General features: G+C 35.3%; 1 protein-coding gene across 6 annotated transcripts in view; it reads left to right on the top strand.

The window, feature by feature from the left end:
• Positions 1-17,970, top strand: part of UNC13C (unc-13 homolog C) — a 176,185-nt gene that overhangs the window by 95,897 nt on the left and 62,318 nt on the right. For all 6 annotated transcript variants that reach the window (XM_051797190.1, XM_051797187.1, XM_051797188.1 and 3 more), the window contains 5 exons: positions 1,109-1,272; positions 9,405-9,555; positions 11,995-12,063; positions 12,859-12,948; positions 13,986-14,114. In XM_051797190.1, coding sequence (XP_051653150.1) covers positions 1,109-1,272; positions 9,405-9,555; positions 11,995-12,063; positions 12,859-12,948; positions 13,986-14,114 — 603 coding nt within the window. The remainder of the gene's footprint in view (positions 1-1,108; positions 1,273-9,404; positions 9,556-11,994; positions 12,064-12,858; positions 12,949-13,985; positions 14,115-17,970) is intronic.

Here is a 17,970-nt window from a genome sequence, read left to right as displayed (position 1 = left end):
ACCAACAGATCATTCCTCCCAGTAGGTGTTAGAAAAATAAGAGATAGAGCCAGATAAGCTCTCCCTGTACTGTGTTTGGATTTAGCACTTTGATGCTCCTTACATGCTTTCTGACATAGAGAATATACAAACATTTCGGTATATTACAGAAATAGAGCTATTAACTCTGAAGGATTTATTTCCTCCTACATTAATTCATATCTTGGAGAGAGTGAGAAAATGCAAGAGAAGCACAGACAATATAAAATTTCATTTTCCTGTCATCTAGATTGCTTTTGTCAACATTGGAAAAAAAATCATCACTGACAAAGCAGTGTGTCTTTTGAAAGATTTTCCTTGTAATTGGTTCCCCTTCCCTCAAATAGTGAACCATGTAGAAATTCTGTTCCAAAAATACAATCAATTTCTGAAAGCTGATAGCTAATATATGGCTGAAAGTTCAGCACTAGTATGTATCCACAAAATCCCCTTGTTCACCATTTGTAAAGCTAGATATTCACAGGGCGTTTGTGCTGATAGATTTTGACCTGCTATTGCTTTAAGATAATCCTTTAAGAGGCAGTTATGGGCTAATTAGCAAAACTGAAAGTATTTCAAAGTTTTAGGGTTTTTTTCACCATTGAAAATAGGAAATAAAATTGACTGCTCAGTTAGCTTTACTCCCAAGGTTACTAAACATAAATTTTATTGCACCCCTTGCACTGCTTGAGAGGCATCTGCCATATTTCTGTTATCTTCCTGTAACTTACAGGTCTCAAATAATGAATTTGAAATTTATTGTTCACAGAGCCAATTAAAGTTGAAACACTATGTAGTTAAGTGTTACAACATCACATTTTCATTCATTAACAAGAACAATTAATAGGTAACTTTCTGCAGTATTTTATGTTGCAGTCTTTCTGTGCCAGTTGACTGTCAGGACTTCATATCAAGGAGACAGAGCAATGCTCTGAATCACAAGCCTGCTGAGCAGTTTGTGCCAGTCTTCAGAAAAATAAACAATAAAAAATCCCTGGCAATTCATATATTAACGCCTATATATAGGATGTATTTTCAGAATGCTACTTAAAAGCCTAAATTCCCTGTTTGAAACGTTTCTTACCTTTAGAATCTGTTCCATTACTTGACGGAAGTTAAATCTAACGGGGTTGTGAAAATCCCTGAGGTGAAAGGCGATGAGGCCTGGAAGGTGTACTTTGATGATGCTGCACAAGAAATCGTGGATGAATTTGCAATGCGCTATGGAATTGAATATATTTATCAAGCTATGACGTGAGTATTAGCAGGTCTGCTTTTCTACTCTACTCTCAAGAATCTGAGGGAATAGATGAGTTCCAAGGCTTCATGCTTTCATTCTCCATTTCTCTTCCATTCCTGATTTAAATTTTTGTTATAATTTTCGTCCATTTGATTCTTGTTGAAGTGCTTCTCATCTGCAGTGGAATTAAGATATATTATAAGCATTTATGAACTGTTACTGGTATTACTGCTAATGCATTTCTTAATCCTTATGATACTCATATATAGGAGGGCTCAGAAAGACTTCCAGTGTTCCAGATGGGACTGGGGTGGTAGAACAGGGATTCACAAGCTCTGTGCTCTTTTCCGGGAGTACAGAAATCATCATAGAACAGCAGCAATGTCTGTAGTGAGCTTCCCTAGTATATGTAAATAATAAATGCAAACTGGTTTTGACAGTATTGAAACCTGTTGTTACATTGTCCATTCTAAGCAGCTGCCTGAACACTTTAGAACACAGCACCATTTAACTTGGAGGCCTGGAGGCATGAGAGCCCCATCATGTATTCTCAGTTGTCCAGTAAAAAGTTTTCTGGTGAAAAGGACTACACTCTGCCCCTACTGGAGCTGTAGGAAAGCAGAGGACTCCAAATGAGTTCTCTAAAGAAGAAATAGAGAATTTTTTTTCTTACAGAAAGCTGATATTATGGAATTTTGAATCAGAACGTGTCTCTCATTTTCACCATCTCTTTACCTCCTGAAAAGTCATATAATAAGTATGAAGGCACATAAATGTATGAAGTTTTCTTTTTATTGCAGGATATAATGGCACCATCTGCTACTGCAATGAGCATGTCTTTCACTTTATGTAGCTCTCTATGAATTATTGTACTGTACATCTAATAGAAAGGCAGAGGATGTCTTTGCAATATATACATTTTATTGCTTTTCCTTCAAGGACCTTACACAGCATTGCACAGAATAATTTATTAAACTTGACAGTTCCTGTGTGGTATCACATGTCTTAAGTATATATGGAGAAATTCATGCATTGAGTTTCCTGAATATTTTTGTTTTCATGTTTAACTTCTCTTTAGCCATGTATGTTTTTACATCTTGATTAAGTTATGTCTCTTATTAACTAGCACAGTATTATAGTTTTATAACTTGATTTAAAATGGTATGGTGTTTTTACCAAAATGTTAATGATAGTGTTGTTCCTACTGTGTGTATCAAAATGAATTCAAGGTTTGATGAAAGATGAATTCTCAAGAGTTATTAATGCCAAGGGAGGGCTGTTATTACTGGTTTGCATTAAGAAATAAAGTACTAATCTTGATTAGTGTTTCCTCTTAACTATAGCCCAGTAGTTGGTTATCTCAATACCACATGGTAGTATTTCTGATGGACAACTTGAACTGTAAAATTATTTTGAAGTTGCTTTTTCTTCATCTCTTGATGTATACCAGTAATGTGAAATTTGCCAGAAAAAGTTTGAAACTGGTTTTAGAAATTCAAATGTTGCATAAGTCAACATTGCAAAAATAGCAATATAACTGATGCATTTAAAGAACTTTTTCACTTCCAGTGTTAGAAATGAACAGGTTATGTTTTCATATAAAGTTGCTTTTCTTTTAATAAAGAAGATACTTAACTTTTATCTTGGTAAACAACATAACACAGAGATATTCATGAAAAGGAAATAAATTTACTCTGAACAACTAACATGGAACTGGGCAAGTACTGCAACACTTTTTTCAGGAATCCTTACTCAGAAATTCTAACCAAGCCATTTTAAGTTAAATGACCTACTTTGCCTTGTCCTCTTTTTGTTCTTGCTTTCTTCTATACCTTTTCCACCAAATTTCCTTGCTGTTGGTGACTGCAAGCAAAGTATTTGAAGGCAGGTATAATAAGAAAGTTAATTTAATATTGGTATTCACAGGAAATAAAAGCTAAGATTTCACTGCCCCCATACCCACGTCCTTTTAAATGTTGCTTGTTAATAATGAGCCCTCTCTGTTTGAGGGGAAGGTCTCATCTTGTGTAAGTTAGGAACAAAATCAGTAATGAATGTAATCTCCAATAATACTTGGAGAAGAATACATATTCATATATATCATTTTGCTGATTCACCTGCAGACATGCCTCAGAGCATTCAGACTTTGGGGAGAAGAGTAGTGAAAAAAATAGATCTGTCATGAGGAATTTTCTTTTGGACTACTATCTGTTGGTTTTACTTCTTTTTATGAGATCACCTTTTTCTTGTGGAACAATTTTAGTGGCTGGAAGAAAATGTACAGTTACTTGATTTGGAAAACAAAATTATCAGATTCCATTTGGTAATGAAGAGCTCCTACTAAACAAAAGCAATTTTCTACCATACATCAGAGAGGGAATTTGAATGTAATCACTTTGCCCAAAGGAATATTGTGTAAGCATTCTTTGCTTGAGAATCTAGTTGCACAGTACTTCTACTGCATGTCTCAGGATAACATTGCAAATTAAAATGTTTGCATTTGTAAATGAAAAACTGACTATGCTTTAATACTCTATGATCCAGACCCCCAAGAGCATCCACATGCTCTTTATCAGGCTCACATGAGTTTTAGGATGTTGTTAATGAGATGCTCTTTTTGTCTGAGTGTAATTTTTAGTATTCAGATTTGTTTCAAAATTAGCTACTGTATAAAGCTTCAGTGCCACTTAATGATAGTCAGTCTTGACCCTTTTAAGTATGGGTAGATGGCCTTTGCTGGAATAGAAACATATGCCATTCTGCATTTCTGAACACAACAAAAATCTTATTAAGCTTCCCTAAAGTATCCCTGTCTAGAACAATTTGGCATCCTGTTCCAGTACAGCAGTAAACAACCCCACTTGTTTATCATTGCTGGTTCATGCCAGTGCCTTTGTCATTGTGATCCTCTTAGTAAACCCTGATGATTTTTTCCTGGCTCTCAATATTTATTTATATTTATTCCTTTAGAGCAAAGAAATAACACTTCAAAAATATGCTGTTGATATTCCAAATACAGAGTATACTCATACTGGAATGTGGATACCAACCCAAAAGGTATCACATAGATGGTTACTTATCTGCTCTCAGTCATTGTCCCCAGTGAGACCTTTCTCATTAAACTTATGAGAATGAATTCAAGCTTGATTGCACCTGTTGCTGGAAATAGAGGCATCCACATTTCTGTGAGAATAAATGCAGTTAGTTTTTCCCTGAAGATGCCCACTTAGAAGGGGTGTCTTACTCTCAAGACACAGGTTACAACTGCCCAGTTCCTAAGCAAGGAAATCTGCTTTTAAGTCACCAAATGTGGAATTCATGTGAGTAGAAAACCAATCATTGACCCAAAGTCAAAATACACCAAAAAGTCTGCTTTAGTTGCAGTAATTACAGTTCTTTGAAATCTTGACCAGACAGATTCCATAATCCACCCTTCTTTTTTATGATTATTATGTTCCTCCACTCATCATGGAGTCTGTGTTAGGAGAAGAAATGAAAGACAATTACAGTCATTCTTATATGGCTCAGAAAAGATTTTTTTTTTTAATGAATAGCAGCCAGATAGATGCTGTTAGCTACAGGAATAGTATGTGTAACTCCCAAAAGTAGAAACATATATGTGTGAAAACATAGGAGAGAAAACAGCTACCACAGAAAACGGGAGGGGAAAGCAGAAAACCAGCTCAGTGATCTGGATGGCCTTTATTTTGATGACTGCGGTGATTGATGGCAATTTATGCTGTAAATTCAATGTCTTGAAGGAATCATACTGAAACTTTATTTACCTACATATATTAAGCCTCCTCTCCACCATCAAAAAAACCCAAACATTTTTCCTCTCATTCCTTTTTCAATGTAATTTATTTCTCTTTAAGAGGCAAAAATCAGAGCACGTATTGAAACAGTGTTTGACTAGACACTGAAATTATACATAACATCAGCAACCTGGATTTACTGTGTAATGGAGTCAAGTGCATTAAAAGCTCTAAGATCTTTGCTTCTTACTGGCAAGAGTCACCACAGGTAGAAGCTAATGCTCCTCAATCAGTGACATAGCTCTCATTCCAGCAGGTTAATGGACATTAACTATGTCATCTTGTTCTCCTGCTAGTCTTCAATTACTGTGGCAACATTGCAAAAAGCACACAAATCACCCATTAAACTAATTTTTTATTGATGGCATTTGCTTGCTGAGTACAGCACATCAATTTGCCTTCTTTCTTCACCAATTCACAGTAGCAGAAGTAGTGGAAGAATCACAGGCACTGCATGTTAGTCAAGAAATTGCATAAAAAGAAAGTTGGAGCAAGCAGGCCTGGTTTTAGATCTGGCTCTAGCTTAAACAATGCAATATTACTCTAAGATGTGTGAGACTTAACACTGTTTTCTGTGACATTTTCTACACACTAGAAATTGTTAATAACTCATGTTATTTGCTGCTCTTTTCAAAGATCTACAAAAGCAAGGAAGGAGGTTCCCTTTGGTTTATATATGTTAGCAAGCAGAAGAAAGCCAGGTGGCTTGCAGGTGGTTGATAACCTGAGTTATCAACACTCTCAGAGTCATGACCCATATTGCATGTGATATATTTAATAGGTTCTGTGAACTTGAGAGATTTTAATTAAACAAGGGAGAGAAACAAAAGCCTGTCGCTTGATACTTTATCATCATTTTCACTAACATAGGTGAAATGGTGCAGTGATACAATGAGGACATAAACAAATTACACTAAGAGGTTTAAATTTTCCTCATGACAAATTGGTGCAATTTGGGACTATTTTAAATATAAGAGCTCAGTACAGGTCATGGGTAGCTCAGTGTGAAATGGTTGGAAGAACCTGCAGAAGATGCCATACCAAACTTAAAATGTCGACCAGAACTATTTTTCCATGGTCTGTCATGTTCCCTGAAGGCAAATGGCACAATCTCAAAGGCTTCTCATATAGAGCTGCTGCTGACAGCCCCTTTTGCCTGCCTCCTCACACAACAGACCATTCTGCCATGTTATAGGTATGACTCTAAGGCCAGTGGGGTTATTAGTGCCTTCTTCTCTCCACATTGGGGTTACTCATATGCTAAAGGCCTTTAGGTCCACTAGAAAATTTTTGGAAATTAAAGGTCACCGGTAAAAGTGTATATTCATTATTTTGGTGTCGTTTTTTTGAAAAATAATTCTATTCATTTGTACTTATATTTCTCAAAATTCATGTGATTAATATATCAGGAGAGATTTCCATTAACTTTGAAGGTTATCTTTCGTGGTAAGAATCACCTGACATCACTATTGTATTTTATTACAAAGGAAATTATTATTCTTCTACTTGACAGAAAACATGTGACATATAATGACAGGTTCTCCTAAGGGGTAGGGAGCTGTGTTGTGTTTTTGTCAGATTCACACAGTGGCATTTAAAAGTACTTCTTGAAAATACTGGCAGTGAATGAAAGGTTTGATAATATTATCCCATGAGCACATAGCTGGGAATGCTGAGTTCTGGTCCTGGCCCAAGTGATTGATTTGTGTGTAGATTTGAGCAGTTTCTCTGTTTTCTAAAACAGAGATGACAAAACTTACAGATCAACCTTACAGGAAGGCTGAGAAATGCTTGTAAAGCATTTTGAACATCACTACCATGATACAACTTGTAAGTATCAATATACATTGGGGCAAGACTGTGTGATACATAAACCCAGCTTGAAAATACTTTAAAGAGAGTCTAATGGTAGAGAAAGCCCACCTGGCTTGGCCTAGAAAGGCTGCAAATACAGAAACACCACACATATGAGGACTGTAGCCTTAGATTCTCTTTAATATGTCAGAGATTTTGGATGATACTATAAAGTAGCAAAACATGAATACGTGCTGGGATTTTCTTTAGGTATTTTTACATACATAGTTAATTACTTGATTTTTTCTTGGGAATTATGGTTTAAATTATAAGTGGATTTATCTTGAGTAAAATGCTAAAGAGTTAGAAAATTACCATTTTAGAAGTTTTCCTGCCAATTACCTTTCAATTACAGGATCAGTTGACATACATCTCCTGTGCTTTATTTTTTTTAGGAAAAATAAATAGAAAATACTTTCATTTATAGATCACACACATGTTTGGAGCACTCACTGGTAATTAAAACACACTTCCAGTCTAGAGCCCTTGAAAACTTTGGTCCTGCATTGACCACAGAGATCATGCAACTGTCGTGAGAGGTGGATGTGTTCAGCATCACATTTACCTTACTGCAAGTAGCTGATTCCATTTTCAATCTTTTCCCAGGTTCTGTAGCCTGTTTCATTGACTAAAGTGCTTGAGAAGAGCAGTTTGGTCAATAGTTTTATGGTATCTGCCTCTGATATCTAGGTATGGAATGGATATCAAATGCATTTAATGAAGCCTGAATCCTGAGCCTGGGCCCTTGGGGAGTTTCAGAATTTTCTTTTTTAACACATCTGTGACCTGACACAGATTTCTGAAGTAAACTACAGTTGAGATGTCTCCTTTGCCAACTAAATGGAAGTGTTGGAGAGTGCTTGGTTTGTAGTGGTGTGAGTGACTGACAGAGACAGGAGTACTGGAAAAGCAGAAGCAAGAGATACTTTGTGATGCTGCCTTGTGATTCACTCCATTCCCTCTAATTTCCCTTTTAAATCTATAGACTAACAGAACAAGAGTTGTTTGGTAGACAGAAAATTGCAATTTCCCTAAAGGGTTATGAAAAAGGCATCTACAAATACACTTAAGGCATCTACAAATATATGGAGTCAGTGACATGGGGGACCCTAGAAAAGATACTGTTGTCTCTTCAGCAGAAGCAAGTTTCTGCAGCCCTGGAACATCAGAAAGCAGGAATGTAATTATTAGGGTCAGTCACAATAGCAGATTGAAGCAATTTAGAGGACTGCTGAGACAATGAGCGGGTATCAGAAAGAATAATGCAGGTAGAGTGAGTTTGTGTGCAGGCTTGGAAGAAAGCATGAAGAACTCATTTTTTATAGCTTTAGGAACAGGAATCCAAACACAAGATGAAAATAATCTTGAATGATGTCTTGAAAGATGATATGGGCAGTGACAGCAGTAAAGGGTACTTGGCCCAAGTCCAGCAGGACGGAGTTCAGTCGTACCTTGTGTTAATTTTTTTCTTGGAAGGGCACTAGTGCCCAGGTGGTTCAGGCCCAGCACACTGCTCTGCCTTATGCTCCTGAGGAAAAACAGGAGAGAGGAGCCAGAGTCTCCAGCTAAGAGGAGCATGTGGCCAAATCAGGACCTTCAGTCATACAGAGAGCTCCAGAGTGACTGGAGTTTCTTCATCCTTTTCTGTAGGACTGTACACTCATTTTCACCATCATCTTCTCTGCCTAATCCCCCTCATTCTCTTTCCTATCTATGTACATTTACTCTTTATCCCTTTATCTCCTTCCCAGTCCTGCCTAACTATAAATCTTGACATCAGGAATTTCTGTTTTCACTCTCCTCATGCGTTAGATCTTTCACCCATCTTATCTCTCATGTTTTCTTGTGTTGTAAACTCTTTGTATGCTACAATCCGGCATCTCCTGCTGTGTTAAACAAGTAAACAGTGCTGCTGCTGCTACATTGCAGCTCTGGTTTGGGCTGCTTTGGGTTTAACAGACTGATTACCTAAATTTTACTGCCCTGAATCAAAGTGGAACAATTTCAGTTATGGCCTAAATCAAATCAAGGTGGACCCAGAAGTTGCTTTCATCAATAATGTAGTTTAAAATGAAAGCTACACAAAAATGCTTGACTCTTTTTGTTGGCAACAATTAAATCCTTTTATGCTGTAGATCTCTGTGGCTTTTTATGTTGATAATTTTTTTTTTTGTTTTAAGTTTGTGTTAGTAATGAACATTTTGCTTAGTAGTAATTAAGATAGTCAAATCATGGGTTTTTGTTTAGGATTAACAGGGTAAGAACCAAATGCGAATTTGATATGTTCAATTTGCAAATATCAGTGTGAAGGAAGGAGCAATTATATCAAACATGTCTGGATTTTCCTCATATGCATCTGCACAGCTTTCCATGAGGTAGCTTGAAAGTTACATCACTGGAGCTGAAAAGAAATTGTGGTGAGAAAACGAACAGATTCCTTGCCACCTTTAATAACTGTTGGTTTATTTGAATTGCAGGCACTTTTCCTGTCTATCTTCTAAATATATGTGCCCTGGTGTTCCAGCAGTTATGAGCACATTGTTGGCCAATATAAATGCTTTCTATGCTCATACCACAGCAGCAACTAATGTATCTGCCTCAGATCGCTTTGCTGCTACTAACTTTGGGGTAAGTAGACTTTCTTTTTTAATAGAATTCCAGTCTTCTCTTTTTTTTTTTTTTTAAGGCTGATATCAAAGGTATTTTTGATTTAATAGTTTTCATAAAATACCATTTATTGACATAAAATATTGATCATAGTTGAAATTTATTAAACACAAATTACAGTTGTTTTAAGTAGTGATAGAGATACTAGTACTCTTCTCCAGTATTAGAATAGTAGAGACATTATGAATTTTAGGATTTTCAAGACAACATTTTGAAATTCTACATTTGGATGAGTAAACCAAGAAAGACTTAATTTTGGTTTTGCTTTTGTCTTCCCATCAGAAGTCAGAAACATAATTATCAGATTATCATTGGTAAATAAATGCAATTCCTGCCTGGAAAAATGTGTAAATTTTTAGTTTTGCAAAAAATATTTGCTCTGGATGCTAAAACAAATTTTGGGTTGTAACAAACAGTGTATTAAGAATAGCATTCCTGCATACTTTTATCATGCAAGGCCTCAAATACATGAAATTAAACATTATTTTGTATTTCCTGAACACGCACCTTTGAGATAGAACTTATGTCCCTAAATTCACTTTGTGTAGTAAACACACCAAAGATTGATTTCTGTTATTATTACTGAATTCTGAATATGCTCAGGATCTGATGCTCTGCTTACAGCCATAAATAGTCCAACAGTTAGTTCTAAATACTCCTAAAGTAGTAGTGACAATATATTTTGAAATTTAAGGGATGTCATAAGCCAGTAAAAAAAATGTTTAAGAATTCTGTTGTCATTATTTTCGAGTCCACACAGTAATTTTTTAGAGAAATATTTACTCTCAGTATCAATTGATTTTTCTTTTAAATGTTCAGTCTGGTGGAAATGCCCACATATAAATTTAGCCAGGGCTGGGTCTTTAGTTTGGAGACAGCTTGTTTTTGAACTGAAACCTTATCTCCTGCTGCTAGAGATTTGATTTGAAAGAGGAATATTAACCTGGCTCCTTCACTTTAAAGGAAAACATTTTATGGTCAAAAATCAATGTTAGAACATTTGTGATTCAATTATTGTATTACCATGACAGTAAAACTTTTTTGTTCTTACTCAGGTTTTCCTTTTAGAGTAGATTGATGGGTTTTTATGGAATGACTCCATACTGTTGTTGAAACCAGGCTTCTCTTTCAATGTTCAAGCTCTATCAGACCTTTGATGCAACTTTTGAAATTTAGAATGTTTCTGCTGGATTTTTTATTCTTTTTTTTCCATTTTTCTAATGATCAGAACTACTTTTATCCTCAGAGATTAAGTCCTTTCTCTGATGTTAATGCCAGTTTAACTTTGACGCAATTCCAATCCAATTCATAGTTCAACAGATGGGTGGAAAAAGAGTAGTAAGCATCACTAATAGAGATTTGGAGCTCTTTTTTCAGACAATTGACTTATAGGCAAAATATTAGATTATTTTTCTCTCTTGGGTCAAAAGGCATTTGTTAGTGAATAGCTGCATATCATTCATCAAAAAGAACATCTCAAATTCAAGTCCTCAGGCTACAGCTGGGAATGATTTGGCTGACTGAATATTTCAGTACAGATTTATAACATGACAAAAAGTTCCCTTTTGATTAATCCCTTAAGGGAACTGTGCCAAATTAGTGGCTCTTGGTGTAGGTTAGTACTCCACTGATGAGAGACAGTGCACAAAGACTATTTTCAAATTACTGCCGGTCATATTTGGGGGAGGGTGTGGGTACAATTGGTTCATCCTGAGAGGTGTCAGATCTTGCTACTTCCAGAAGTCTGCTGCTTTCACGTAGGCTGATGAGGATTTCTGCACACTTTTGTGCAGCAGACTAGGGAATATGTTCTAATATGGTATTTAGAAACTCTCATTAGTATTACTACTCAGCTGGATATCTCACAGCAAAATATTTTCACTGCACCTTCATCTGTCATGATAACAAGTTAATCTCCACATTTGAGACAGAAGACTATGACAGCACAGTATTAGTATTACTTAGCTTATTCCTCCAAAAGTCACTGTTTCTGAGGTATAATTTTCAATCATACTTTTATGCCAAAATCTGCTGTAAATGAGCGTAATTCCTCACTCATTAAAGAGAGGGGGAAGTGCTTTCTTCAAGAGTGTAAGCAATCACAAGGTAAATAAAAGAAAGGGAAATACTGCATCAGATAGTCTGTGTTACCTCACTAATGCATTGCACAGCTGCAGTTTAATGCATACCAGGTAAATCTCAATATAGGATAGAAAGGGAAAATCAAGTGAAAAAAGATGCATTGCCTGGCCTTGAAACACAGATATTTCAAACCAGCATTTATATATGAAACAATGGAAAACAAACTGATTTTCCAATAAGTTAAAAGTGAATAGCAGCTTTCTGAAACCCCACCAGCTACAGGAACCTGCAAAATCTGTTCTTGTTTTCTTTTTCCAGAGAGAAAAGTTCATAAAACTGCTGGATCAACTGCACAATTCTCTGAGGATTGATTTATCCAAATACAGGGTATGTACAGTGTATTCTATCTAGAGCTGACATGAGACACCAAATTCTTTGGAACAAAAATTTACAGAATTCAAGCAGTTTAACAACAATATTTTTCCAATTTGGAAAAAAAAAAAAAGTAAAGGGAAAAAAAAGGGGGAGAAAAAAAAAGAAAGAAAAGAAAAACTTAGTATTTTTTTTCCAAAAGGTAAGAATGGGTCAAGGGATGAGCCAGACATTCAAGAAAGAGTATGATTCAACAACTTTGATTAAATTAGTCTATAACTAGTCTATAATTAAGTTAATTCATCTAGGAATGCTATCCAGATAATATCATAGCATGAGGTTATTTGGCCCATGTTGCATTAGTAGGAACCCATTTAAATAGCACTACTTCCCATCAGTCTGTTAACCCAGAGATCATAGCAAAAATTATATATATTATTTCTTCATTAAGATTACTACTGCATTTATGCCCACAAGTGATACGTGTGCCATGAAAACTGATAAATTATTTAAATTAGCAACAGTTTCCAGTCTTTTTGTAGTATTTTTTTACTCCATTCATGTTTTGGAAATATAACACTAGTTTTAATCTTGATATTACAAATACAGGAGCATTATAAGAAATGTTCCTAGTCATGTCAAAGGGATACTTGTCACTGACTTCCTCACAGGCAGAATTCAGGTAACATGGGAACACCTCTAATCCTTCCAAGCAGCATCTTAGTTTTCCTAGAGGGTTTTTAAGTAGTTGTTCAAGGATCTTACCTGTAACCAAAATTTTGCACTCTTCCTCTCTTCCTGATTCACCAGGACAATTTTCCTGCCAGCAATTCTGAAAGACTCCAGGATCTTAAATCAACTGTGGACCTGCTTACCAGCATTACTTTTTTTCGGATGAAGGTATTGTCCTTTATTTGCAGAGTGACTCCAGATTAAAAAAAAAAAAATTAAAAGCTGTTACCATTTATTTTCCAGGAGAATCATACTCTAGTTAATACTCTTAATCAATCAATCTCCTTTGATTTTAATTTAAATCTTTCAGGTTACTGATGATCATTGTAGGAAAGTCATTTTATTCATACTTTGTATTCACAATGTGATAAGAGCCATTATTTAAAAAAATAAGCAACTATATTTTCCTTTTTTAACTATATTGTTACATCTCCTGAAGAAAACAAACATCTTTTTAATGAGTTTAAAATCAAACCACATAAAGCAAACTCAATTAAACTCCTTAGGAATATGTATCATATAGAATAATGTTTTCTTAGTAATATCATAAAATCAGAAGTCAAACAGCAAAATAGGTGTGATAACTCTATTTGCCTTAGTAACTCCAAAGGTTGATATCTAAGTGATCACGTACAGAAATATTTTGGAATGGAATGATACTTGTTAATGTTACTGAATGAAAAAACAAACACAAAACAACAGTTGCTGTAATAGTATGTGATTTTACTGCATTAGGCACTACATAAAGAGAATTAAAATAATCCCTTAAGTTAAAGTTGAAATTAATGTATCCTAAAGTGGAGGGAAAAGCTGAACCCTTTGCTCTAAAAATTAAAGTGCTGTTTGGCTGATATTCTTATTCAGAGGAAAGCATGTAATTTTATGGTTTAATTATTTCCTAAATAATCAAAGAACTTTCAGGATGCAAACCCTAAGATGTAAAGGTGTAAACCCTGGGGTCTCTTTCAACATATGAGTAATTTCATTCAAATAAAACTTAGAGATACAATCTGCTTGCCTAACTTAAGCATGTGTTTTAATGCATTTTTGAACTAAAATCATCTTAAGTCAAAACAATTTTAATTTTTTTTGTTTTATTTGCTTCAAAGCTTTTTCATTCTGTATGACAGAACTATATTCAATGATTGGATTTGCTGTGTTCCATATAATTCTGACATTCTACCATTTACCAAATATTTTATTAGGTCCTGGAATTGCAGAGCCCACCTCGAGCCAGTACTGTGGTGAAAGACTGTGTAAGAGCCTGCCTGGACTCAACTTATAAATACATTTTTGACAATTGCTACGATCTCTACTCCCAATTAGTGGATCAGGTAAGGTCAATATGAACTTGTTTCTTGCTCATTCATTATTGTTAGTTTACCTTAAGTGAATAGAAAGCCTTCCAGTGTTCCTTCATATCAAAGCTCTCAGGCTGTTTTCATTTTATTTATGGTTGAAGGAGCAATATATCATAAATACACCCACAGACAGCTATGAACTCAAAAATGTTTACCAAGCTGAGTTTCAAAACAAGCATGTTAACTTATAATTGAGTCATCGCATCAGATATGACTGTAAAATTGTCCAGTGGTTTTAGGGAAGATGACATTAGATTGATTACTTTTCATTTAAGATCTGTAACTGGAAAATAATTTTTGAAGATCTAATATTTTACTTTAGCAGCTTTAGAAAAAAAAAATATTATAATTTGCTGAAAATTATATACTGTCTTTCCAGCCTTATATTTTAACATATATGATGCATACTTGGATCCAAGCTTTAGTAACAACTTTAAGAAAGCGGAGGATAATTCTAAAACAATTCTTAATATTAGTCTGTCAGGCTGAAGTGTCAATGCAAAATAATTATAGCATTTGTTGTATTCCAAACATGATTCAAAATCTTTAAAAATGTTGCTTATTTTTTTCCTACTATATGGCCAGAGTTCATTCTATAACATTAAAATTAAGAACTGTCTTAAAGGAGCATCACTGCTTTATCACATTACCTCTTGTTTCTTGAATTTTCTTTCTGGATGGTACACTGAAAAAATGGTATTACAGTGACTATTCCATCCTTGAATAGGATTATTTGTTTGACAAAAGCACATTTTCTGTGTAGTATATATTTAACAGGAACACTCATACTATTGATATAAAACATCAAATTTCATCTGAAAGTACATTTTATTTGAATCCAAAATATTAATTACTATATTTCAGGAAAGGTAGTATATGCTATTTATTTAACTTTTCTGAAACGAGAATTTATTTTCTAATGTTGGATTCCTGCTATGTGAGAAAATTTATCTGTAGCTTTGAACATACAAATTTTTCACCAGCACCATGAGCACTCCACACCCTTAGTGCTCGTGGATGTGTTTATCCTACAAAAGATTATATTGTAAGCTGAGTAGGAGTATCAAGTAGTAGAAGGAGCAGCTTCAGGCATCACATCTATTTACATCATAAACTGCTCTGTTTTCTTGCTAATGTTTACTCTGCAGCAATTTGATCTTGTCTGTTAAATATAATATGAAGTGCTGCTACACTGGGTATTACATAAGTCTGCAGTTCATCAGCAGATTCCAGCAGTTTTAGTAAACAGCTAAAAGTGGTCTTACTTCTGCAAAGCATTGTAACACCTGCAAAAGCTTATCTGTAGTCAAAAAATTCACTGCTTTTTTCTCTGAATTCATAAAACAGTTTAGCCTGTCTATTTTAAAAGATGGTTTCAAAATGCAGGGATATTATGGTCCTTCTGTTTGGTAGTGAATGTAAAACACACTTAAGTGATGGTCCTCTCCAAATTTCTTTTTTGAAGCAGGATAGGCAATGTCATTATATTATTTTTCTCTCACCCACCTCTACTTAAAGATAACTCCTTAATATAGGATAAAGGTATCTACTTAAAGATATGAACTCCTGAAATGAAATAAATAAATAAATAAATAATCCACAAGCATTCACTCAGTTGGAAAACTGAATTAACTGCATTTCACTGTATTTCTATGTTTCTTGTGTTCTTTTTCACAATATCTCCAGCAGGGGTGGTTTTACATAGAAACGTTAAGCAGACAAGTGTCTATAGAATTACAGTCATTAGGAAGTGCAAGAAACTTCAGTGAAGATTTGTAAAAAACCCCAAATTTAAAATACAAATAAATAGATTGCATTCAAAATAATTAATTGCTAGCAGTAATCAAACAACAATCATATATAATCTTAATGCCAGACAAAACTTTGTTTCACAGCAGGTGGGAGGCAATTCTGAGAAATATAATTAGTCTAGCTTTAATAGAGAGATGAGTAAAATAATTCAAATTACTATGTGAATTCTGCATCAACTCTAGAGTTGTACAAGGGAACTGTGTTCACCATTATCCTCTTATAGTTTCCTATCAATATATCCACATGTACATTTGCTTTTAGGAACAGCTGAGTATACAGCTTGTTCAAACCTATAGCTCTGGAGGTTTTCCAGTGAATCCAGGTGACTGCCTTGTGGTACCACTGTTATAATAATGAAGCAGTAACCCAATATTTTAATTAACATTTCACTAGCTTTGTGTCCAAACCCCTTAGTCCAACTACACCATATTCCACCCTTAAGCCTTCTTTATTACCCATTCTCCTATCTCTGCCTACCTCCCTGTCAGATAAGATCTCCTCTCAGAGGCAGGAAGGCAGTTCATCCCACCGTGGAGGTGTAGCACAGGAGGCTCATGTTTTAGCTGCACAGCTGAGGTTTGAGCTGTGAGTGCTGAGAACTGAAATCAATGAACCCCAAAGCAACAAGAAATGGTTCAGATGCAGGTCAGCACCTGCTCTCACTCAGGGGAAAGCCTGGCAGCTGCTGTCCTGCCCAGGCCCACGGGGCGCTCAGGATGTAGATCTCTGTGTAACTCGTGTCAGCCATCACCTGCCTTTGCTTTTGTCTGCAACCTGAAACTCTCAGAGACGCCTGCCACAGTATCATTAGAAAATATGTTTAATGTCTGGATGTGTGTCATTGTTTGATTTTTGGGGTGAAAATAGAACGATGAACGATGACCTTGAGGGTACCCAAGCTGGAGTTTTGGGGAATTTATCACTCTAAGAAGCGCAAGAAGTAAATTACAAAATATGCTCGGCAACCTCTCTTTTTATTACCCTCTACCTTTGTGTCAGACACACAATCACTGTTATAAAGCTAATGTCTTGCAGCAAAATATCACCCTGGGGAACAGCTATATTTCCTGGGGTGAAGCACAGCAAATGTTAGCAGCATGCAAAAATATCATACTACAGTTCCACACCAGAATACAAGGAACAGCTGATGGCAAAATACAAATGAGTCCTACAGAGAGTAAAACATGACAGCCTGACAGTCTCACTGACATGTATATTACTGTCCTCATTGTTCAAGACGAAGCCCTCTGATGAGGAACTACCTAGTTCTTTTGCAGCAGATGCAGTATTCTCTCTTTTTAATTAACACTGATCTGAGTGAAGTGTTTAGTCTCCCTATGTGGAAAAAAAAAAGACTTGAAAAAGTAGTTTTGGAAGCACTTTGATAACGTGATGACTTAACTTACAGGAGAGTGGAACAAGATGATCTTTGATGTCCCTTCCAACCCAAACAATTCTATGATTCTGTAATGATTCTCTGAATAGGGATTCAGTTTCAAATAAGAAAACACTTTAGGAGTTAGTTACTGTGCAACAGCATTGCTCAGGGCAATTTCTCACAGGTTGTGAATGCATGTTGAGTGTCTGCAAAGTTTCTGGTTTTCATTATTTTACATACATAAAAACAGAAAAAGAAATAAAAATTATATAAAATTCTAAAAATAGATGTGTGCGATATATAAATGTCTATATATGTGTATGTTTGATATATAATGCATATTGTATATCCCCTGGGGATTCTTAACATCTTCCAAATGAAGTAATATTAACTAAGCAGTTTAAAAATACAGAAGTACAGTTAAAATTAATATTTCATCATCTAAGATTGGTATATAAAATAGCCTTCTGCTGCCTCATGCTAATCAGGGCTACTGTGCTGGTTTCCATTCAGTTTTCACTCTATCACTCTTTATATAGAAAATATTATATTCTGAAACGTTGCTTGGGGCATTAGACAGCCATAGATAAGTTTCTGATATCATAGGATTGGACTTTGAATCAAAGTCACACAGATACT

This window comes from Manacus candei, unplaced genomic scaffold, assembly GCF_025592945.1.
Source record: "Manacus candei isolate 608988 ecotype Guabito, Panama unplaced genomic scaffold, ASM2559294v1 h1tg000046l, whole genome shotgun sequence".
Lineage (NCBI taxonomy): Eukaryota > Metazoa > Chordata > Aves > Passeriformes > Pipridae > Manacus > Manacus candei.
The sequence above is the reverse complement of the archived record's forward strand: the minus strand, read 5'-3'. Positions and strand labels throughout refer to the sequence as shown.